Source organism: Silene latifolia, chromosome 5 (genome assembly GCF_048544455.1).
Source record: "Silene latifolia isolate original U9 population chromosome 5, ASM4854445v1, whole genome shotgun sequence".
NCBI lineage: Eukaryota > Viridiplantae > Streptophyta > Magnoliopsida > Caryophyllales > Caryophyllaceae > Silene > Silene latifolia.
This window is the reverse complement of record NC_133530.1, coordinates 82,504,981-82,529,373: the sequence shown is the minus strand read 5'-3', so window position 1 is coordinate 82,529,373 and position 24,393 is coordinate 82,504,981. Positions and strand designations below refer to the sequence as shown.

General features: G+C 44.5%; 2 protein-coding genes across 2 annotated transcripts; both read right to left on the bottom strand.

Annotated features, from left to right (window-relative positions):
* Positions 1-15,309: 15,309 nt before the first annotated feature.
* On the bottom strand, positions 15,310-16,679 carry LOC141656196 (peroxidase 5-like). Its single transcript, XM_074463049.1, has 2 exons — positions 16,401-16,679; positions 15,310-16,270 (listed from the first exon to the last, which is right to left on the bottom strand). The coding sequence occupies exons 1-2, from the start codon at positions 16,614-16,616 to the stop codon at positions 15,494-15,496; spliced, it is 993 nt and encodes a 330-aa protein (XP_074319150.1). The 5' UTR covers positions 16,617-16,679; the 3' UTR covers positions 15,310-15,493.
* Positions 16,680-17,827: 1,148 nt separating this feature from the next.
* LOC141655637 (uncharacterized) lies at positions 17,828-22,122 on the bottom strand. Its single transcript, XM_074462705.1, has 2 exons — positions 20,618-22,122; positions 17,828-19,166 (listed from the first exon to the last, which is right to left on the bottom strand). Exons 1-2 carry the CDS (start codon positions 22,120-22,122, stop codon positions 17,828-17,830), a joined length of 2,844 nt encoding a protein of 947 aa, XP_074318806.1.
* Positions 22,123-24,393: the final 2,271 nt, after the last annotated feature.

Genomic DNA, 24,393 nt, shown 5'->3' with positions numbered 1-24,393 from the left:
TAACCAAGTTCTTTGTTTTGGTAGAGAAATTTCCATCTACGGACAATCCCCAAATGAGGGTATACGGAATATCATTATGTGACACTGGAATGTTAGTAATCGATTAACAATATCGTTATTCACTAAATGGATAATTTACAAACATCCCATTGCTTGTCCGAGGTTATGAAATCTTTAACCAAAAGATTAAGATCACGGTTACTATCATCATCAACCATCTTTGCTTGTTAGTGGGTGTGAAAAACCCAATTATCGGACCAAAACTTAATGTTGCTACCATTACCTACCTGCCATCTCAGTCCTTTTCTAAAAAGAGTCCGAAGACTCATTAGTTTACGCCATTGCCAAGAAGAGGCTGAATTAGGCTTATGATCAAAGAGTGAACAATTTCTCAAGTATTTTTTAGATACCACTTTGACCCATATACTTTCCTTATCCATAAGAATTTTCCATAAAAGTTTCTGTTCAGGGTGTAATTCCAGAGCAGTTATTTGTTACCACCCGTGCTTGTAGAATGACGTCTTTGGTTGGCTTCTCCTTTCGGTCTCTTGAAACAGTGAACAAGCGAGGGCTCGGCTTTGGACCGAGCGAACTCACTCCGACGCTCAAGTCAGTAACTTAGAGAGGTAAGTTGTTGTTACTTGGCGAAGTATATATTGTAGAGAGATAAGGAAGATATTACCAGATGAATAGTGATTCTTAGGTTGAATTGTGGATCCTTTCCTCAATGAGGGTTGAGGAGTATTTATAGACTTTCACCTTTTGTCACGTAGTGGCCAAGTGGCTAGCAGGTGGAAAGACTGATGTACCCTCGGCTGATGGACCCATGGCAGGCCGGCGGGCCCCGATGACTCGCCGAGGGGTCTTGGATATGAGTTCGCGGATATGTGCCCGGTGCTAGTTGCCCCAGTAGAGGCACATGAGACAGCCGACAGTGCGTCGGTTAAGTTTGTCTAAGTCGTTGACTTTCTTTGTGGATATCTTTGACCTTGCTCAATGTGTTGACTTGGTCGAGAGGGTGCGAGAATATGCCCCATCAATTTGCCCCCAGCGTAGTCTATGCCGTGGTATGGGCTCGATGTATGTTGAGCGTATATTCTGCGTAAGATAAAATTTTTTTACGCCCGGCTTCTTCTACCTCGGCGTGGCTCGCTTAGGCCGTACCATATCCCCCTCCACATGGATGTGTAATGGACATCAGATGTGGAAAAGAAAGTGGTGCTGGCCGAGACCGAGGTTGTGAGCGCCGTGTGCTTTTGATTGCCCCCAGCCGGTGTTGACAAGCTTGGTTGATCATGTGGCCGGTGGAGAACAGATACTTAGGAGTTTGTTGAGGAAGATGAATGGGCAGAGAGATTTGAAGAGGCGTGTTGCAGACGCTTGGTCACTGTTGCATTGATTGACGTTCAACTGTTGCAACGATTGACATTCCGTGGTTGCATGTCCGACACGTGTACGTTGTTGATTGGCGACGTTTCATGGGCGTGCCCTGATTGGTCCTTCTTCATGGGCTTTCCCCTATAAATAGGGCAGTTAGTCCCTGAAATTGGCCACCAATTTCATTTCCTCTAAAATTTTCTTCTCTCTAAACTTTCAAGGGCTTCTTTCTCTCCTAGTCTTCAGAGTCGTTACTTCGGCTAGCACTTTTCTTCAAGGTAAACAACCAAATTTTTCTCTTTTTAACTTGTAAGTTTTGTTGTAAACATGTCTTCTGCTGGTGTCGGACCTAGTAAACTGCGCCGGGGTTCCCGTCGCATCTTGATGAGGAGGAGATACTAGACGCCATCCCGATAAGGATGGGGGCCCTAAGTCTCCGTCTCCGAAGTCGATCCAAAAGCTTTGGAGGGTTGGGGGATGATGATGTTGATGATGACTTTGATGATGACGGTAAGGAGAGGATTCCTTCTGGTGAAGAGAGGCGCATATCTGGATCACGGCGAGGCTCGCACAACCGGTCCCGACCATGCCTGGACCAATAAATTCGCCGCGATTGTTCGGCGGAACTCTTTTTGAGGGTCATTTCTCCTTCGGTGAGGGGTACAAAATCGTTATCCCCAGGGAGGGTCAGGCGGTCTGTTGCCCTCCTCCGGGTCATATCGGCGTATATATCGGCACTGGAGTATGGGCTCGGTTTCCTTTGAATAAATACGTCACGGCTATCATCAAAGCTATGAACGTCGCCGTGGCTCAACTGCATCCGTTGGCCATTAGGACGATAGTTGGCTTCGTGTGGCTCTGTCTTTTTAAGGGGGAGGTACCTACGGTTAACTTATTCCGCCGGCTTCATCATCTTCGGACATCGACCCCCGGTAAAGCGGGGTGGTACAGCGTGCAGATGGAGCCGGGTGTCCTCTCCGTTGATAAGCTTTCTTCCTGCAAGGACTGGAAGGGGCGGTGGGTGTATGTCGAAGTGCCGGGTGACTATCCGCTGCCCCGGTCCTTCCAGTACCAAGTCAACTTGCGGTGCGAGAGTAAGAGGGAGCGTGAAAAATGGGTCTCCCAGAGTAAGCTCAAGATGGATGCCAGTAGGGTTCCTCTTGGTGCGGATGAGGAGCGGGCGATGCAGCTGTTTGATGCTGAGAAAGGATGGGTGCCCCCGACTCAGATTATTCTTCAGGATGAGCTGCTTTGCCGCGTCGGCCTCATACCGGCCCTCAACCAGGGTGAGTAGGGTCAGTGTGAGGCCCATCTTTGCCTGTTACGCTCCTGTTTTTAGAGCTTTGTTTTACTTCTTTTTTTTTATGTAACTCTTGTCGGTTTCTTGCACCGGTTTGGCCAGGAGGATCATGCGAGGGGACCTTGAAGAGGTTAGGGCTTGATAAGGACGGGAACGTTGTTGAGCGGCACCCTCGGCCGACGCGCGTGATCGTAGGCGGCTCCCAACGAACTTATGGACAAGCGGTGAAGGCACTTTGGATCCGCGGCGGCTCAAGCACGGGTTCTCGGGGCGTGCGAAGAGAAAACCAAAGGCGCGTCCGGTCGGCGACGGCGTCAATCCCAACTCCTCTTCAACCCCAACGGTCCGGAAGGAGCATGTGGAGGTCATCGATGTCTCCGAGGAGGTGGTGACCGTTGCGAGGGCCCCTCCTCCTCCAAAGAAGAGAAAAGAGCCACTGCCGGCTTCTACCGTTCTTAGGGGAAAAGAATGATTCACCCGATCGTCCATCTAAGAGGGTCGGTGACGGTACGGACTAACACGTGGTTCGAGACTTAGCTGGTTCATTATGTATTCCCGATGATGAGACTCTCGATGTGTCAATGAATGTTGACGTGGATGCGCTGTGTGAATTTTTTGTAGATCCGCCATCGGCGGCACTGCCGCTCTCTCGAACGGCAATTAGAGAAGCGACTGAGAAGGTGGGTGATAGAAATGTCACCGTTGACTCCTTACTCGGAAGATTTCCCCCGCCGAGCTCGTGGCGAGAGGGTACAAGAATATACAAGAGGTTGGCGAAGTGGACTCAGCTAGCCGGCTCCCACATTATGGAGCAAGAGAAAGTCATGGCCCAAGCTGGGCCATTGATCGAACGGCTTAAGCTTGATCTTTCCGCTGCAAAGGGGGAAGCCGGGAAGGCTAAGTTTGGATCTCCATGCTTTGCGAAAGCGTGCGGAGGAAGCTGAGAAGCGGCTATCGGCCGAGAGGGCCAAAGTTGAGGCTGCTGATGCCACCTTTGCCAAGTTGCTGGAGGAGCGGGACAGGTATAAGGGCGGCTACGACGCCGTTGTTGCCAAAAGGGAAGAATGGAGGGAGATGTATGAGGCTCAGTCGGAGGCACTCACGGACACTAGGAGCATGTCCTTGCCCAAAGGGAGAAAGATATTGAGGTGCTTCAAACTAAGATCCTCCCTGACATGTGCGCTCAATTCGGGATCGGCCGAGGAAGCGACCGGGGAGGCAATCAAGAAGCTCATTCTGAAGGCTCCTTCCGTGGGAAAAATTTGAACGACTTACGAATGAGATGGCCGATCCGCGGAAAAGCGAGCGCGGAAAAGGCGGAGGCGGCGAAGGCGGCTCGGATAGCCGAGTCCAAGGCGGCTGTGATGCAAAGGTGAAGGAGGCCGAAGAGGAGGTGAAAGGTGAAGGCACGTGGAAATGACAAGCTTTCCTCCGGGCGGCCACCGAAGTTGACGCCGCTGGCTGTTTGTCGATGGTGGGCGGCATCAGCGTAGGGAGACGGACGGTCGTCACGGACTCACCGGCGTCTCGGATAGCTTTTTAGCTGTTCGGGGCCAACCATCGAGCCTTTCCTCCCTGCCATCTTTTGGCACTTCAAATGTCATGTCTGTAACCTTTTGCTTTTCTTTCCCTTGTTTTTGTAAAACTTTGGTAGGTTGCGTTTTGGCTTATCCCTATGGGGGGACCGTCGTAAATCGTATCCTTCTCATTTGTAAACTGTTGTCATTTTTAGTAAGAGTTTGCTCGTTTTGCCTCTGGCTTGGCCGAGGTCTTTTCTTGTCTTCTTGCGTTATTAATTGAGCGCTTTTTCATTTTTACCTTCGGCTTAGCCGAGGCAGCTAGAATGCGTATCTCAACTGCGTTTAACGTCTTTTTCTTGAACATGTTAGCGTGTTGGTCGCTTCCTCTTTCATTCTCGGTCTGGCCGAGGCGTCGGATTTGCGCTTCCCAACCGCCGTTGTGAACATGTTAGCGTATCGACCGTTGTGTCCTCTGCCAGGCCTTCGGTGGGCTGAGGCGACTAGAGGTTACGGCGCGACAGCGTATATTGGCGTATCGACCGTTGTGTCCCCTGCCAGGCCTTCGGTTGACCGAGGCGACTAGGGGTTACGGCGCGACAACGTTCGTTAGCGTGTCGACCGTTGTGTCCCCTGCCAGGCCTTCGGCGGACCGAGGCGACTAGGGGTTACGGCGCGACAGCGTTCGTTAGCGTATCGATCGTTGTGTCCCCTGCCAGGCCTTCGGTTGGCCGGGGCGACTAGGGGTTACGACGCGACAGCGTATGTTAGCGTATCGATCGTTGTGTCCCCTGCCAGGCCTTCGGTTTGGCCGAGGCGACTAGGGGTTACGACGCGACAACGTATGTACCTCTCGGGACGACTTCCGTGGTGTCTACTTCTTGATGGTGACTATGGGGGGAAATGAACACTGATGGAAAACTTGGATGGTTCTTCATTAGATATAAACATGCGTCGGGGTGCCCATAGTTGTCTTTGGGCACCTCCGCCACTATACAAAATATTTCCTGAGATTGTCAGTGTTCCAATGGCTCATCAAAGGCACACCCTCCATGTCTGTCAGCCGGTATGTACCCGGCCTCATTTCTTCAACCACTTTGTAGGGACCTTCCCAGTTAGCCGTCAGTTTGCCATGAATGTTCCCTTTGTTGGTGGCGGCTGACTTTCTTAGGACTAGGTCTCCTACTTTTAAGTCCCTTTTGTGGACTCTTCGGTTGTAGGCTCTTTTCATTCGGTTCTGGTATACTGCCAAGTTGAGGCGTGCTGTATCTCGGCTTTCTTCGACCAGGTCTAGGGAGGTTCTTAAACCTTCCTCATTTTCAACCGGGTTAAAGGTGGCCGTTCTGTATGTTGGCACCGTTGCTTCAATTCGCGGGGCGCCGGACCCATAGACTAGGTGGAATGGGTACCCGTTCCTTCTTTCTCCGTGGTTCGCAGGGACCACGGGGCCGGGTAGTTCATCGGCCCATCTTCCCTTTAGGTCTTCAACTGTCTTCTTCAAACCGTTGAGGATTGTTTTATTGGCTGCCTCCGCCTGTCCGTTGCTCTGTGGGTGACAGACGGAGGAGTATGCAAATTTGATACCAAGTTCCTCCAGCCAGCTCATTATTGTGTCACTCCAAAACTCTCGGCCGTGGTCGAATACCATGACCTGGGGTAACCCAAAACGAGTTATGACATTTTCCCAGATTACCTTTCTTACGGCCGCCGTCGTCTTCGCAGGTACTGCTACAGCTTCAACCCATTTGGTGAAGTAGTCAACGGCGACAATCAAGAACTTTCTTCCGCCGGATGCCGTTGGAAATGGCCCTAGGAGATCCATCCCCATCGTGCAAAAGGAAGGGGGACCGAGTACATTTGCGCAGGTCTCGGGATGGCGCATGTATCACCGGAGCATGCATTTGACAGTTGTTGCACTTTTTGGTTTTGGCTCTGGAATCCGCAAGCATGGTGGGCCAGAAGTAGCCGGCTCGGAGAGCTTTGTGGGCTAGTGTTCTTGCCCCCATGTGATGGCCGCAGATGCCTTCGTGAATTTCTGTCAGTATTAGCTCCGCGTCGGTTGGACCGACACACTTCAAGAGTGGCCTTGTCACGGACCTCCTGTATAATTCTCCTTCAAACACCAAGTATCTTGCTGCGATCCTCTTTATCTTCTGTGAGAGACTGCGGTCCTCCGGTAACTCATTCATCAGTTTGTACTTCATTATCGGAGTCATCCACGTCGTCTCGGCCTCTATGTCGCCCACCATGCCGACGGTCTCAGTAATGCTTTTGGCATTCCTGATGTCCACCAGCACGGTTCGACTGATATTCTTGATGGTTGAACTGGCAAGCTTTGAGAGAGCGTCGGCTCGGTTGTTCTCAGACCTGGGAATGCATTGTATCTGGAAGGATTTCAACTTCGAAGTGTCGGCTTTTACCCTTTCCAGGTATCTTACCATCCCGTCGTCCCGAGTCTCGTACTCTCCTCTGATTTGATTAGCCACTAAGAGTGAATCTGTTTTCAAAATGATGTGCTCTGCCCCGGCAGCCCTAGCTAGCTCGACTCCGGTTATCACCGCCTCGTATTCGGACTCGTTGTTTGAGGCCGAGAAGGTAAATTTCAAGGCGTACTCAAACTCGTCCCCGTTTGGGCTGATGATAAGTATGCCGGCTCCTGAGCTGTTCGTCGTGGAGGACCCGTCGGTGTATACCTCCCATACTCCGGGGTTTTGCTCTTCTTGGTATGTGCACTCGGCCAGGAAATCTGCCAGTGCCTGTCCCTTTATCGAGGGCCTCGGCTTGTACTGAATGCCGAAGCCGGATAACTCTACTGCCCATTTGATGAGCCTACCGGATTGCTCAAATTTTTCCAATGCTTTCTCCAATGGTTGGTCGGTTAAGACCGTCACGGGATGTGCGTCGAAGTAGGGTTTCAGTTTCCTTGCCGCGACGACGACAAAGAAAGGTGCTTTTTCAATCGGCGGGTAATTTCTCTCGGCGGGCAACAACGTATGGCGACAAAGTAGATTGGGTCTGCTTTGTTTGTCCTCTTCTCGATGATTACGGATCGACCGTGGCCGAGGTAATCTCGCTATGTACTGAGATATAGCATCTCCCCAAGATCGGTGCGGGACGGGGTTGGGAGAGTCCGAAGATGAGCTTTCGGTTGCTTGAAAGTCGTGCTCTGTTCCTCCCCAGTGAAGTCCTTATTCCCCTTTAACACTTTGAAGAATGGGGTGCTCTTGTCGGCTGACCGAGAGATGAAACGGGCTAGAGCCGCCATCCTCCGGTCAAAGCATCATAACCTCTTTTCGATTCCTTGGCTCCCGCAGATCCAGGATTGCTTGGACTTTGTCGGATTGGCATCAATTCCCCGGCGCCGACAAGTACGCCGAGGAACTTTCCCTGCCGGACACCGAAGTTGCATTTCATTGGGTTGAGCTTCATCTTGTATTTTCTTAGTGAACAAAATGTCTCGTGTAAATCGGCCAAGTGCTCGCTGTCGGACTTGCTTTTTACAATAGCATCGTCGACGTAAGCCTCAATGTTTCGCCCTTTTTGATTTTGGAACACTTTGTCCACTATTCTTGTGTAAGTTGCGCCGGCATTCTTTAAACCAAACGGCATCATTTTATACATGTATGTGCCGTTAGCAGTGATGAATGCGCATTTGGGCATGTCTTCCTCGGCCATGAATACCTGATGATACCCTGAGAAGGCGTCCAGCAGGCTCAGCATAGTGTAGCCTGCCGTCGCGTCGATTAGACTATCTATCCGAGGCAAGGGATAGCAATCTTTGGGGCACGCTTTATTAAGATTGGTAAAATCTACACACATCCTCCACGCCCCCGACGACTTCTTCACCATTACAACATTAGCTAACCATTCAGGATAAGTACAGGGCATGATAAAGCCCGCCGCCAGTAATTTATCTACCTCGGCTTTGATGGCCTCATCCTTCTCGGCTGAGGAGTTCCTCATCCTTTGCTTGACAGGGCGAGCGGTGGGGAGTACGTTCAGCTTGTGAACAATTACCTCCCGGCTCACGCCTGGCATCTCGGCCGCTGAGTAGGCGAAGGCGTCTTTGTTCTTCCTCAGCAGGTCTAGGAGAGCGGCCCTGCATTTTGGCTCCAGGTTGACACCGATAGTCACGGTGCGCCCGGGGTCAATTTCTACCTCTTCGGTCTCGGCCCCCTCGACCATGCCGACAGTTGAATCCATGAAGTCGCCCTCCTGTTGCAAGGATGGGCTCTTCCCCTTTTCTGACTTCTTTGCCACTTTGAGGGATTGCATGTTGCATCCTCTGGCAGATATCTGGACGTTGACCACCTCGTCCTTCTCGTCCTTGGAGACGAGCTTATGCGCTTCCCCCCGGTCCGAGACATACATCAGTGTCAGGGCTCGAACGGACATCACGGCGTCGGTCTCGCTCAGAGTGACTCGGCCTATGAGAACGTTGTAGGAGGACGAGCCGTCAATGACCACGAACTCAGCTAGGATATTCCTAGCCGCGTTCCCCTCGCCGAACATCACTGGCAGTCTGATTGACCCCGGGGTACGGCCGGCCCGGAGAAAGCGTACGGTGGATTGGTGCAGGGGCTCAAGTCCTCAATCTTCAGGCCGAGCCCCAGAAAGCACTCCCTGAACATAATGTTCGTGTAGGCGCCTGTGTCAACCAGGCACCTCTTGACCAGGTGGTTGGATATGTCCAAGTGGACTACAAGTGGGTCGCTGTGAGGGGCGATGACTCCCTCGTAGTCTTTCTTCCCAATAGTTATATCGGGGATGTTGGAAGCGGTGGCCGCTGTTTTGGGCACAAAGTTGATGGCCTGATACAGCTCGTTCAGGTGCCTTTTGTGCCCATGAGCGGACCCCCCGTTCTCGTTGCCCCCGACGACAACATTGATTACTCCTATCCGTTCGAAGATGGATTTTTTATTCGAGCCGCCGGCATCAGTCTTTTGGCCTTTGGCGACATATTTGCCGAGGCTCCCCTTCCGGATCAGCTCTTCGATGGCATTCTTCGAGATGCGGCAATCGTCGATTAAGTGGCGGTGTGGCCATGGTACTCACGATCTTGGCTCGTGTCACCGTCACTCCTCGGCACGGGAGGCCTTTCCACTTCGACCCTCGTTCTTGCTCGGGCGAAGACCTCGGCGCAGATACGACCAAGGGGGTGTGGCCATTGAAACGTTTCTGGTAGTTCGGTCCTGAACTCCCCCCGGCGCCCGCCGAGTCCTGTTTCCTGGCGGATCTGTCAGACCGTGACCTATTATTGTCACGGCGTCTTTCGTCCGGGTTGTCCTCCCGGCGGCTCTTACTCTCTGAGTGCTCGGCCTCGCTGGGGCCCACCCATGTTTTGTGGTAGTCCTCCACCTTTATGGCTTGATCGGCCATCTTCCTGGCGGAGTCTAAGTTCAGGCCGCCGCACTTGATGAGCTCGTTTTTCAGGTCTCCTCTCGGGAGGCCTTTCATCACCGCGAAGGCCGCACGCCGGCTCATTTGTTCGGCTCACGAATCTCTGAACCTTGGCGTCGAACCTCTTCACGTAACTCCGGAGAGATTCGCCTCCCTCCTGTCTGATAGTCAGGAGGTCCGATGTCTCAACGGCCCTCCTCTTATTGCAAGAATACTGGGCTAAAAATATGTCCTTTAGGTCAGCGTAGCAGTATACCGACCCATCGGGTAGCCCCTTGTACCAACTTTGTGCCATCCCCTGCAGTGTTGTTGGGAAAACTCGGCACCACACCTCATCGGGTTGCTCCCATACCGACATGTGAGACTCGAAAGCCTCGACGTGGTCGGTTGGGTCGCCTTCCCCTTTGTATGCTATGGGTGGCAACTTTAGCTTAGTCGGCACCGGGGTCTCTAAGACGTAGGTGCTGAGGGTCTGTCTGACCACGTGTCGAACGACACGCGGCGATCGGCTCCTCGCATCCCTAGTCCGGCTCCTCTCCCCGTGGCGGGAAGGGCTTCTTCTCCGACTACGGTGAGTCGGGCTTCTTCCCCGACTCGGTGAGTCGGACTTCTTCTCCGACTCGGTAAGTCGACTTCTTCCACTTGGGAATGCCTCGTCGGCGGCTGCGGCGACGCCGTCCTCCCGTGAGTGCGGGAAGGACTCGGGTCTGCCACTAGCGCTCCGGGCTCCCGGCGTCTTGACGGGGCCGGCTTCTTCCGGTGCTCGTTCAAGTCTCTTGGAGTCATATTATGGGCCCCTGGTCTCCCGGCCCGGGTTCCGCCGCTCTTGTCGGTGTGACAGTGTGAGCGGCGTACTACAAATTAGGTCCGGGAGTAGCTTCGGTTTCTTTGCCTCGACCACATGTCCCATGATGGTGACTGGTCGGGAGCGGCGCGATATCTGGTATTATTGGCATCCCGTACTCGGTGAATTACTAGGCGGTGGAGGGTCGCGCAACACCGTAATTGTGGACGGTATCCTCATGGTAGAATTCGGTTTCGTCAGTCACGAATACCTCTTGTTGTTTCGACATCTTCTTAGCTTTCTGGGTGGGTTTTTGTTTTTTGTTTGGGAATGAATGTGACTAGCTTCTAGTATCGTTTCCCCACAGACGGCGCCAATTGTTCCGGGTGTAATTCCAGAGCAGTTATTTGTTACCACCCGTGCTTGTAGAATGACGTCTTTAGTTGGCTTCTCCTTTCGGTCTCCTGAAACAGTGAACAAACTGAGGGCTCGGCTTTGGACCGAGCGAACTCACTCCGACGCTCAAGTCAGTAACTTAGAGAGGTAAGTTGTTGTTACTTGACGAAGTATATATTGTAGAGAGATAAGGAAGATATTACCAGATGAATAGTGATTCTTAGGTTGAATTGTGGATCCTTTCCTCAATGAGGGTTGAGGAATATTTATAGACTTTCACCTTTTGTCACGTAGTGGCCAAGTGGCTAGCAGGTGGAAAGACTGATGTACCCTACGATGGACCCATGGCGGCCGGCGGGCCCGATGACTCGCCGCCGAGGGGTCTTGGATATGAGTTCGCGGATATGTGCCCCGGTGCTAGTTGCCCAGCCCGAGGCACATGAGACATCCGACAAAGTCGCGTCGGTTAAGCTGTCTAAGTCGTTGACTTTGCTGTGGATATCTTTGACCTTGCTCAATGTGTTGACTTGGTCAGAGGGTGCAAAATATGCCCCATCAGTTTCATTTGAAGAGCTTTATTAGCTGCTTCAGAAGATTTAATTCCTAAACCACTAACCGACTTTGGTAAACAAACTTTATGCCAACCAACCAAATTAGGAGAACGTTGGGAAGGATTCTTTTTCCAAAGAAAATCTCTATTAATTTTATCTAATCTATTATGGATCGATGAAGGAAGGAGGAAACTTTGCATCTGAAAAGTTCCCTTCGCGGCTAAATTAGCATTTACAAGAACGAGTCTACCTGCTTGAGATAAAGAATTCGCTTTCCATTTCGATAATTGAGTGCAAGAAGATTGAATAATGTTCTCAAAAGTATTTTTAGTCACTCTGCTATCAATTATAGGACAATTAATATCGGTATATGGTCTGACAATTGATAAAGGAGAAAGTCAAAGTAATTGATGAAACTAAAGACTGTAGGAAACTAAAGACTGGCTACATGACAAGTAAAAATGGAGCAGCAGGCCAGCAGCCCATGTATATATTTTTTTTGTTGCATTTTCAAGACTTTCAACCGAAGAAAAACAGAAGCAACGACGCACGTAAACTTTTTTTTTTTAATCCTGCATTGTTTTATACGGATACCATGAAGTCATCATGAACTGCAACTTGGACCAAGACTCGAAAATTTCGATCCGACAACCCATTTGACCCAAACCCGAAATGACCCATTATTTCAGGGCCGAGAGCCGACCCGGACGAGTCAACCAATTGGGTCAATATTAGAAAAATACTCCCTCCATTCAACTCCAAATGGTAGTTATCTTTTTTGTACACTATTCACAAGTAAGAAAAATCGTCTCATTTCCTCCCAATATATAAGATAAAATATATTCATGTGGGATCTTGTTTTATTTGTCTTTAGGAGTACATTTAAAATATCAAACTTTTATAATTTTTACAATTGTGTAACTAAAGATATTTACAAAGTAAAACTCGCGTTGGCAAACGTGAAAAAGTGATAAGTACCATTTGGAGTTGAATGGAGGGAGTATAATTATGTCAATATAATTATTGATGTAAACATCCCCCTACTACTAAGAGAATAAAAACTCTTAGTCCCGCCTAAGAAAATAACTCTCAAAACTATATATGGAAACAATATTATATTTATATTTACCTCTTTCACAAAAACAATTATTATCCCTAATTTATTAGTATACAATCATTCACATAAATGTTATCCTTCATCAGTTAGACTTAAAATATGGTTTTCTATGACGTAACAAATTTTTATTTAAATAAAAAAATATTAGTTATTTATTTATAAATTGTCTTTTTAAATGCGTAGTATATTGTTTTATCTATTTCCCCGACTACTAAGAGAATAAAAACTCTTAGTAGTTTTCCCGCCTAAGAAAATAACTCTCAAAACAATATATGGAAACAATATTACATTTATATTTATCTCTTTTACAAAAAATAATTATTATCCCTAATTTATTAGTATACAATCATTTCCATAAATGTTATCCTTTATCAGTTATACTCTAAAGTTACGCAAATCTCCTTTTTGTAGTATTATCCTTCATTAGTTAGACTCAAAATATGGTTTTCTATGACGTAACAAATCTTTATGTAAATAAAAAATAAAAATAAAAAATATTAGATAATTATTTTAAATTGTCTTTTTAAATGCGTAGTATACTAATTTTACCTGTTTTCGTTATACACATTTTAATTAGATCTTACAGCACTTAATTTTATTTTATGTCATATCATATAACGATATAACATTATAGTTAAAAATAATTTCAGACAAAAATAACTTATAAAGTGTCTTTTGATTGTAGTAAACTTTTGTTTTCTATCTCTTACTAAGATTATATTTGTACTCCGTACATTATAACATTAAACTCCAAGTATAGTTAATTTATACAATTAATTTAATAAGATAATTTCTTTAAAAAACAAATCTAAAAAATACCGTGAACTATACTAGTTGAATATGATTAAAATATTAATTTTGAATATGTAACATTTTTAAAAAATATTTTTTTATTTAAAAAGTTGTTAAAAAAAGGCATTAGAAATTATTTATTGACCCGTATTCTGACCATAACTGAACCCGTGAGGCCGTGACTCGTATGACCCGATCCTAGAGCGACCCGATTTAACAAGTCGAAGATTGAATATTGAATTTAAATCAATGTAATTAATGAGGATTGTTAAATTAATAAATTAAGCTCGTTCTGTATTCCATTTTCATTTTCGTAGGTCATTTTATATTTTACTCTCTCTTCTTTTCACATATGGTGGAATAAGGGGCGATTCTAGGATTTGATAGATGAGGGTACGTAAAGAAAATTTACAACGAAAAATCGAGTTATATATTAAAAAATCTTATTTAATTGAAAAAAATATATGGTGAAAGAACATTAAAAAAAATTGTTCAATAAAAGGATTGAACCCATGACCTTTTAAGATAAGAAAAAATAGCACAAACCACTAAATCAACATAATTAATATGGTCCTTTGCCAATCAAATTTGTATTTATTTTTGGTAAAGAGGGTGCAGAATTGCAGATGAATCCCCCGCACCCGTCAGAATCGGCCCTGGGTGGAACACGAAATAGAACACTAAAACCTCTTTGCATCCATGCTACTCATTCTTGCTATAATTGGGCAACTGCATGTACCTATATATAGAATATACTGTATATACAATTATACATACATTCTAACACTTAACATTAAACGTAGGAGAGTGGTGGCAAGAATTTGGTGGTTGGCAGCTATTATTGGACAAAACTACGGATCCAATAATCCAAAGAATGATTCCGATCCTAGTTCAATCCAATAAGTAAATATATGTAGGTGGGAATTGAGTCAGTCCCGATCGGGTCAATATTGGGTCGTGATTGCATTCGAGCCAGCTTCGGTCACTTATAGGTCTGGTTAGTCGGGTTCAGGTCATTATCTGGTCGGGTTATTCATAGAGATTTGTCGGGCCAGATTTTGGTTGGGTCCGTCATTGTCGGGTTCGGTTATTAACAAGTATATTATTGAATCGGGTGATCATCGAGTCGGGTCATTTCAGGATTGAGATGAGGTCTTGCTTGCTTGGTTTGGCTCTCTAAATTAATTATCAAGTTGATTTTTTCATGTTATTTTACTAGTTGCAGTTGAATTTTGGTAGAATTGGCAAAAGTTGTCCATCCGAAGAACCAACCCAACTTATTCACTGTCTTGATAAAACCCGATAATTTGCTTAACCAAAACCGACCTGAACTCACCCGAAGGTTAACCGATAACCGATAAAACCTGAAATGATAGGACCCAAACCAACTTATGATGTGGCAACTTAAATAAGGTTTTAAAAGATTTTCCGTTAGTTTTACAATGTATTAAAGACCTTAAAACACGATTTTGGTTCATTAAACGACATTATAACATGTTATTGGTTTGATTAACAACGTTACTATCAGGTGGGAAGTGATAAAATGCATTGGTATTTAATCGAGGATTGTTAATAAGTCATCTTGGAAGGTTGTGTGGCGCATACGAGTCATAAGTAATTTCAGAATGTAACGTTTAGTATTGAAGAGTGTCTTTTGCATAAACCTTGTTGGTCGTAGTTAGAGTTTAAGAAGAAAGCTTTGTCGGTAGTCTAGAGTGTAATAAGAAGAGTATCAACTGTCGCGGGACGCCTATTATCATGATCCTAGTAAAAAATGCACTACCTTTATATGAGAGATCGTTCGCAAAAGAATACAACAACAACAACAACAACAACAACATCAGAGCCTTAATCCCAAAATGATTTGGGGTCGGCTGACATGAATCATACTTTCAAACCGTCCATGGGTGAACGCACGCCTCAAAATGCGAATAAAAAAGGGAAGATGAAAAACAAAAAGGGAGAACGAAAATGTAATGGAAAGTCAAGGTGAACTTAGGGGTTTTAAAATCGAATTCCGTCTTTCTTTTATAAAAAAACTTAAAATAAAGAGGATTACATTAAAAAAAATAAAGTCAAAAAAGAATTCTTTATTCATAAAAATATTGTCCAACTATAACATTACTCACAATTTGCACACTTGTGTACTTAATTGAAATCAAAGAATGAATGAATCGAACCAAGAAAACAAGAACTTAAGAAACCTAAACAAACAACCAAGTCAAATGTTATTTACCAACTTGTAGTTTTAGTTGTACGCTAAAACTGATTAACAACCCTGCAATTCTTTCTAATTTCACCCTCACCACCAGTAAGCACTTCAATGGCACCCATATGAACCATAGCCCTTGCAAATTTGTTAGCCCAAACCCCGCCTTGACGATCGAAGTTCCTCACCATGTTTACGGTGGTAGGACTAGCCATAAGGCTTTGATCGGAGGTGAACAGTGCCTTGCCATTTTGTACATTTTGGTAATATTTGTTGTCCAACTTATTAGGCGTGACGAAGTCTTGGACGATTGTTGGATCAGAAACACTAGGGGGAATATTTGGGCATTTGGATTTCAACATGCTTGCAAAATTAGGGTCCAATGAAGGATCTTGTGAGTTGGTAGAATTGAAGTTGTAGAGTCGTTTGGTAAATGAAGAGCAATGCGAAACTCCAATAGAATGAGCCCCGGATAAAATGACCATTTCCTCTACAGAAAGTCCCTTTTTGGTAAAACTATCTTGTACTTGTTGCAGATTAAAAAAAGGCGCTGGAAGGTTTTGTGTTGGTTCGTCTTTGAGGGACACTCTTCCATCCCTTCGACCACCCTGTACCTTGTACTTAAGGCCTCCTAGCTTAGAGGCACTGTCACGAGCTGCATAAGCTATAATGTCCGCGCAAGACACTGTTTGTGGACACTTAGCCTCAAGCTCGGCCTTAGCTTGGTCAATGACCTCGTACCCTCTTAGACTCGGATTGTTGGCTACGTTATCCTTCTCTGCTAGATTTCCGGATGTTGAATCAAGTAGTACTGATGCATCACAACCCTGTACATAGAAATATAAACATAAAATTAGTTCAAATTATAAATTAATTTTACTTTCCAAAGACATATCAATTGAATATAACTTTTAGTTAAAGCGATGAAATAATTAATTGCGTGATATATATACATACCCGAACAAAGCAATCATGGAAGTGCATTCTAATTAAGCCAGCTCCTAATGCAGGATTTTGAGCAATAGCTCGGTTCACAACTGTTTTTACTATCTTCTCGGCCGAGGGGCACGTCGATTTATAGAAGCCTGCCCTTAAAGTTGAATATTGAGCATTGACGGTGCACATTGTGGTCGCAAGAGCAACCAATATGAAGCAAATAAATGAAGTCGACATCTTACTTTAGTTTAGTTCCCGATTGAAAATGAAATATTATAAGGTGTCAATTAATTAGCTTAGCAATCAAATTCAAGTAGATGCTATTCAAAATGATCAGTATATATGAAACTATGAATTATATCAACAATTGATGTTTAATGAAATTGTAGGATGTGGAATATGATGGAGAAATGAGGATTATTTATATAGGTGTGCATGGGATCGATGATTAGTTCGTAGTAAACCAAAGTCGAAGAAAACGTGTTAAGTGTGTGAGCTGTCGAACGACGAACTATAGGTAGCTACAGCTTACAATTGTATTTGGTAATTGGCGGCTTTATACGGTCTAATTTGTGTTTGTTTGAATAGGTCCATATACTGAAATGCATCTCATTTATTTCTCCACGCCTCCGAGGTTGTAAGATTTTGGCTGCTTCTCATTTCTTACTCTATTAAAATGCCATTTTCTATCAACTTATCGATTATTTAATCTTAATGGATAATGTTGAGATCGATTTTCTTAATTAATTAAATGCATTTTTACGTATACTCTATCTATTCAAATCATTTTTTTTAGTGTACCATCTGATTTAGTCGGGATTCGAGCCGAGCAAAGATCAGTTAAGGTGATAACGCTTTATCTCAACACTGGTGTGCTTACAGGACTCGAATTTAAGATCTCTATTTAAGTTAGAAGAACCCTTATTATTTGATCTAAGTCTAAGTGCTTGGATTTCAGGACTCTATTATGACTTATAAGACAATGAGATATTAAGGCAAATGATATCACATATAGTACTTCTTAATTTCTTATACAGAGTATTATATAAAGTTAATTAATCTATTTTTTTGATAGTGAATATCGTCAACAATCAACATTGTAGTTGAAGAAATCAATAATAACATGCTGAATTTAAATTTGTTGATTCTCTATTCAAATTCCATGTCAACTTATTTTAATGCTTTTAAAATGTCATTAACCTTTTTTGATTCCTGCGGGTAATAATATTCTTTTTCGAGGAAACCTAATTTCCTATAATAGTAATATTTTCCCTGATTATATTAATCATATACAACATCCTTATATAGTCAAAACTAGGTTACCATAAGGAAGCATAACAGAACACTAATCTAGCCTATAAATATGCCTAGTCAACGAGATATGCAACTATACAGGAGAAACAATAGGAACAAATATTTAACAAATATACAAAGAATATTGGGATATTCTAATACGCTCCCTCAGTCGAAGCGGGAGGAGGACGGATGCTGAGACTGGCCCGAAAATTATCAAATAAAATAGGCGGCAGGCCTTTAGTGAATATGTCCGCATATTGATATCGTGAAGGGACGTGGCAGACTTTGACTTGACCAACAACAACTTTTTCTCGAACAAAATGTATGTCAATTTCTATGTGCTTGGTCCGTTGGTGGTTAACCGGATTGCCGGAAAGATATATGGCCGAGACATTGTCACAGTACACGACCGTGGCCTGACGAATAGGACAGTGAAGTTCAAGTAATAAATTCCGGAGCCAACACGACTCAGCTACGACATTAGCTACACCGCGATACTCGGCTTCTGCACTTGATCGTGACACGGTGGCTTGTCGTTTTGATGACCAGGAAATTAAGTTATCTCCGAGATATACGCAGTAACCCGAGGTGGACCGTCTTGAGTCGGGACAGCCACTCCAATCCGCATCAGTATAGGCGGTCAAAGTGGAAGTCGAAGAAGCATGTAGGTGCAGGCCATACCGTGAAGTTCCCTGTAGGTAACGGATTATGCGTTTGAGTGCTCCAAGATGGGATTCACGGGGATCGTGCATGAATAAACAAATCTGCTGGACTGCGTAGGAGATATCGGGGCGAGTGAAAGTCAAGTATTGGAGCGCCCCTGCAAGACTTCGAAACAGAGTTGGGTCTGACACCGGTTTACCACTGTTGGCGCTGAGCTTTGCTTTGGTGTCGACAGGAGTTTTAGCCGGCTTACAGTTAGACATGCCTGCACGGCTTATGATGTCCTCCGTGTATTTCTGTTGAGTTAAAAACACCCCCTGTTTATGTCGGACTGCGGAAACACCAAGAAAAAAATTAATATGACCGAGATCCGTCATAGCGAACTCAGTTCGTAGAAGGGCCATGATGTCATCCCGTAGCTTTGGAGTTGATGTAGTAAGTATAATATCGTCCACGTATAGGAGCAAGTAAGCCATATCAGCACCATTTTGATAAATAAACAAGGAATTATCGGATTTGCTATGAATAAAACCAATAGTGGACACATAAGTAGCAAACCGTTGGTACCATGCTCGGGGTGCTTGCTTGAGCCCATAAAGAGACTTTTTGAGAAGACATACATGATCGGGGTGAGTGCGGTCTCGTAAACCGGGTGGTTGATGCATATAAACCGTTTCAGCAAGATGACCATGTAAAAAAGCATTCTTTACATCAAGTTGATGAATTGGCCAACTTTTGGATACCGCAAGACTAAGGACAGTCCGAATTGTAGCGGGTTTCACAACCGGACTAAATGTTTCATCACAATCAACGTCCACCTGTTGAGACCTGCCATTGACAACAAGCCGAGCTTTGTATCACTCCAAATCACCATTAGCTTTGAATTTATGTTTAAATAGCCAAAGACAACGAGTTATATTGACATGAGGGGGTCGGGGCACAAGAACCCAAGTCTTATTCTTAATGAGTGCATCATATTCGTCCTTCATGGCATGATTCCAATTAGGGTCATGAAGGGCAGCTATGGGACTCTTAGGTACGGGTGAGAGGGAGGGCGTGGTACACAAGTCAAAGAGAGTTTTGGGTTTAAAAATGCCGTGTTGAGCACGCGTTGTCATTTGAGGTGAAGGCTGATGTGGAGGGGTGGTCTCATGTAGAGTGTGCAGGTCAGGGGAGATTGACCTGTGGGAAGCTGCATTGGGTGGGGTATTCGGGTCAGGGGGAGAGGACCCGAGAGGAGGTGATGTTGGGGGGTGTTCGGGTCAGGACGAGGGGACCCGTGTGGGGGAGAAGTGGGTGGTGTGTCAGGTATGGGAGGCTCGGTTTGAGTAGGTTGGGAGTGAATAACATGATGTGTCATGTATGGGGAAGGGCTATTGTCGAGGAAGTGATATGATGAGGGAACAGTAGGTTTGTTTTGGGCAAAGGGAAAAACCGATTCATCAAATGTCACATGTCGAGCTATTATGACCTTCCTAGAAACCAAGTCTAAGCATTTGTATCCACGGTGATTAGACGGGTAGCCGATGAAGACACACGGAGTAGCACGGGGGGCAAGTTTATGGATAGTAGTGGGAGGGATATGTGGGTAGCAAAGGCAACCGAAAGTCCGAAGGTGAGTGTAAGTAGGGACACGACGGTAGAGGCTGGAAGTGGGTGATGTAAAATCATTTGCTTTGCTAGGTAAGATATTGTGAATATAGGTGGCCATGGCTAAGGCATGGTGCCACATGTCGGGGGGCATGTGGGCGTGAATTAGGAGGGTTCTCATGGTGTTATTGATGGTTCGAATTTTACGCTCCGCCTTACCATTTTGTGGGGAAGTGTGAGGGCATGAAAAACGAAATAACATACCTTGAGCCCGGAAAAAATTATGTAAAGTCGAGTTGTCAAATTCACGCCCATTATCACATTGGAGAGTTTTGATAGGTAAATTAAATTGAGTTTTTATCATGTTGTGGAAAGTGGTAAAAATTTGGGGAACTTGAGATTTATTTGTGAGAGGGAAAGTCCATAAGAAATTTGTATAATCGTCTAGGAATAAAATGTAATATCGGTGTCGCATTGTACTTAATAATGGAGATGTCCATAAGTCCGTATGTAAAATGTCAAATGCATTAAGAGTAGTAGACAGTGAAGGAGAAAAAGACAATTTGACATGTTTGCCAAGCTGACATGAATTGCAAATGAATAAATTGTTCATGGGACGACATGGAATCGTCTTATTAGTACAAAGTGAATTAAAAATAACTGAGCCGGGGTGTCCTAGACGTCCGTGCCATGTAGCACTAGGAATGGCAGTGAGGGCGTGTGGTGGGGTGGCTTGGGCAGCATAGGGCGAGGAGAGGAGAGGGTAGAGGTCACCCCTGCTGTGACTTCTCAGAATCGGCGTCCCCGTCTTGAGATCCTTCACAGTGAAACCAAATGGATCAAACTCGACAGAGACATTATTATCGGTGGTAAATTGACGGACCGACACCAAATTTTTAATTATATTAGGAACATGAAGAATATTTTTAAGGGTAAGAGATTGGTGAGGGTATGGGAGAGTCATAGTACCACAACCGACTATAGGAATCATATTACCATTTCCGACAACAATATGACGATTATTACTCAAATTAGAATAAGAAGAGAGTTTACCATTGCTGGCTGTCATGTGCGACGACGCCCCGGTGTCCATATAATAGTTATCATCCGGCTGTTGAAGAGTGAGCGACTGCATAACCGCTGCAATATCAGTCGGAACAAAAGCGCCTTGAGGTGCACCCACTGTATTAGACTGCGCAATAAAAGCCTGACCAGGCCGTGGACCAAGGATGCCTGCCGTAAGGTAGGGGCAGGGAGGAGGGGTCCACCCCTGTTGCGGTGGCTGTTGCTGTCCAGGGGAGAAAGGGACCCACGTCCAAGTACCGGACTGCTGCAGCTGCTGACCCTGACGAGAACGATTTCCTGCATTTTGAGAAGAACCACCACTGTTATTTTTACCGCGATAATTACCTCGGTTCTGACGACCACCGTTGTTGCCTTTGCCACGATAATTACCACCATTGTTGCCACCACCACCTCCTCTAGAATTGTGGGAACGAGTGTTGGAGTCGGCAGGGGCAGATGTTGGTGTTGCAACCAGAGCAGTGTCGGCAGCAGTGGAGGAACCCTTAATGCGACGATTATTTTCCTCGAGGGCAAGCATAGACCTGGCCTTGTAAAAGGGCGGAAGAGGGTCCTGCTGTTGAATGATGGTAGCAATCCCTTCAAATCCATCCGAAACATGAGTGACTAGTTGGAGAACTAGTCGTGTTTCAGAGACAGGTGCACCCACATTCGCAAGTTGATCTGCAACCATCTTGAGCGCTTGACAGTATGACGATACATTAGGATACTTATCCATATGAATGTTGGAAAATTGTTGTTCCAACATTACAGCAAGAGTATTTTTATTATCATTAAAAATATCCGTGAGACGGTCCCAAGCCCCCTGAGCCGTGGCACCCGGTTCCAAAATCGTGTGAAGAAGATCAATAGAAATAGTGCTGTATATCCATTGCTTGACAATGGCATCGAGACGATTCCATTGTGCGTCCTTGTTGATCACAGCATCTTTAGGTGGTGCGATGTGATCAATAACATCAAAAGCACGGGCAGTATTGAGAAAGAGTTCTGCCCAAGACGCATAATGGACGTTTTCAGTTTCAAGAGTGATTTGCACATAATTTTTGATATTGGAAACAGAGTAGGCGGGATGAAATTGGGTTTTGTTTGGGGGAGGGGTATCGTTTGTCATGGTTACAGAAAGAAAAAGAAGAGCAGAGAAGAAGGATAAGCGGAAGATTTAATGGAAGATCGATGTTTGGTATGATACCATGATAGATGAACCATCTCAACCAAAACCTTAAGGTGATGGTTGAGGCCCAACTATTATAAATATTCCTATTACGCTCCCTCACTCAAATGCCCATTGGGCTTGAAGAGTGGTTGGTTGTGCACCGGCTCCCCCGTACCGTGTGCTGGAATTCCACTTCGAGTTTTTGAGGAGTTTTGAGGTTGCCAGGATTTGAACCCGTGACCTTCGGTCACACTGGCTCTGATACCATAATAATAATATTTTCCCTGATTATATTAATCATATACAACATCCTTATATAGTCAAAACTAGGTTACCATAAGGAAGCATAACAGAACACTAATCTAGCCTATAAATATGCCTAGTCAACGAGATATGCAACTATACAGGAGAAACAATAGGAACAAATATTTAACAAATATACAAAGAATATTGGGATATTCTAATATCCTAATTTTATTTTCAATCTCGAATATATGTACGTAGGAATACTTGTAAAAACATGCTCAAGAACTCCTCAAACCTTACTACGGAGTATTGATTATTAATATCGGTACAATAGGTCTTGGTATAGACGGGTGGGGCGAACAGACGGGTAAAGACCTCTAATAAAATGGGTAGGGGGACAAGGTGGGGCACCCCCATATGCTTCCCACTTTATGGCAAACGGATATTTTGTGAGGGAAAATGGTATCCGTCTATACGTACAGACGGATAGTGTCCGTCTATAATGAGAATTTGTGATATCGGTATATGGTCTGACAATTGATAAAGGGGAAAGTCAAAGTAATTGATGAAACTAAAGACTGTAGGAAACTAAAGACTGGCTACATGACGTGTAAAAATGGAGCAGCAGCCCATGCATGTATATACTCGTATTTTTTTTTTTTTTGCATTTTCAAGACTTTCAAGTTTCAACCGAAGAAAAACAGAAGCAAGGATGCACGTAAACTTTTTTTTTTTTAATCCTGCATTGTTTTGTACGGAGTACCATCAAGTCATTTTTTTTTTTGATTAGGTAAGAAAACTAGATTGATCCTCTAGGATATATAGGACCAACCTATCTCATCCTTTCGAATGAGGGAAGTAAGTTGAAGCCACCGGCTATCAAACCACCTCGAAAGAGTTGGACAAGAATGTCCAATAGAGACCATGAAGTCAGCAACCTTGTTGGCTTCACGAAAGCAATGTTTAACTATCACTTCATCGAAAAAATGAAGGCCTAATTTCACATCCTTGATAATACTAGAGATTTCCCAAGGAATTTGCCAAGTACCTCGAATCGAGTTAATAACACATAAATTATCACCCTCCACAATTAACTTTGAAATTCCTAAATATTTAGCTGTTAAAATACCTTCTTTTAAAGCGAGAGCTTCCTCAACAAGGATATTACTGGATCCACACTTTTTTGCTCCCAACAAAACGACTTTACCATTGTGATCTCTTATAGAGTAACCTAAAGCAGCTTTATTACTTTCTATTCTCGATCCGTCAAAATTTAGCTTTAGGTAGCCGTTTCTAGGTTTTTCCCACCAAATTTCTTCCTTACTAGAGTTGTTTCTGGCCGACTCATCTATCTCGGGATTGTTAAGATCCTTAAATCTAGTCACATTCCAGGTCTTAGTGCTATTGTTACATAAAGTAATAAGTTTGCTGATACTTAAATTAACATTATTAAAGATAATATCATTTCTATAAAACCATGCATTCCACCAAATAAAAATAATCTTAATGAAATCATCTATTGGAATTAACTCTTTGAGATAAATAAGTTTCGTTAGAAAACTTTGACTTGTAATATTATCATATTTTGACAAAAACTCGTTGAAGCTAATAATGTTCATGTCTTGGATGACAGATCCAATCAAATGACATTCGTAAAAGAAATGATGTTTGTTTTCAATAGGATTGTTGCACAGAACACAATGAGGTGGAACATCAATATGACTCTTAAGAAGTCTACTTTTCGTTGGAAGGCCGTCAAAACAGGCTTTCCAAAGAAAAAATTTTAATTTTTGAGGAATATTCAATTTCCAAATCCACTGAAATTCACATTTATGAAGAGCTTGATCGAACAAACCTTGCGCTAACGAAATTGCTGTTTTGGTAGAGAAATTTCCATCTACGGACAGCCCCCAAATGAGGGTATCTGGAATATCATTATGTGGCAGTGGAATGTTAGTAATCTGATTAACAATATCGTTATTC

Bases quoted from the DNA above. Each gene is read 5' to 3' on its own strand.
- LOC141656196 (XM_074463049.1), bottom strand. From the start codon at position 16,616: ATGTCGACTTCATTTATTTGCTTCATATTGGTTGCTCTTGCGACCACA. The intron at 16,271-16,400 runs GTATGTATATAT...TTCTATGTACAG, and splicing joins TCCATGATTGCTTTGTTCGG to GGTTGTGATGCATCAGTACT.
- LOC141655637 (XM_074462705.1), bottom strand. From the start codon at position 22,122: ATGACAAACGATACCCCTCCCCCAAACAAAACCCAATTTCATCCCGCC. The intron at 19,167-20,617 runs GCACGGACGTCT...TGTCAATGGCAG, and splicing joins GCCATTCCTAGTGCTACATG to GTCTCAACAGGTGGACGTTG.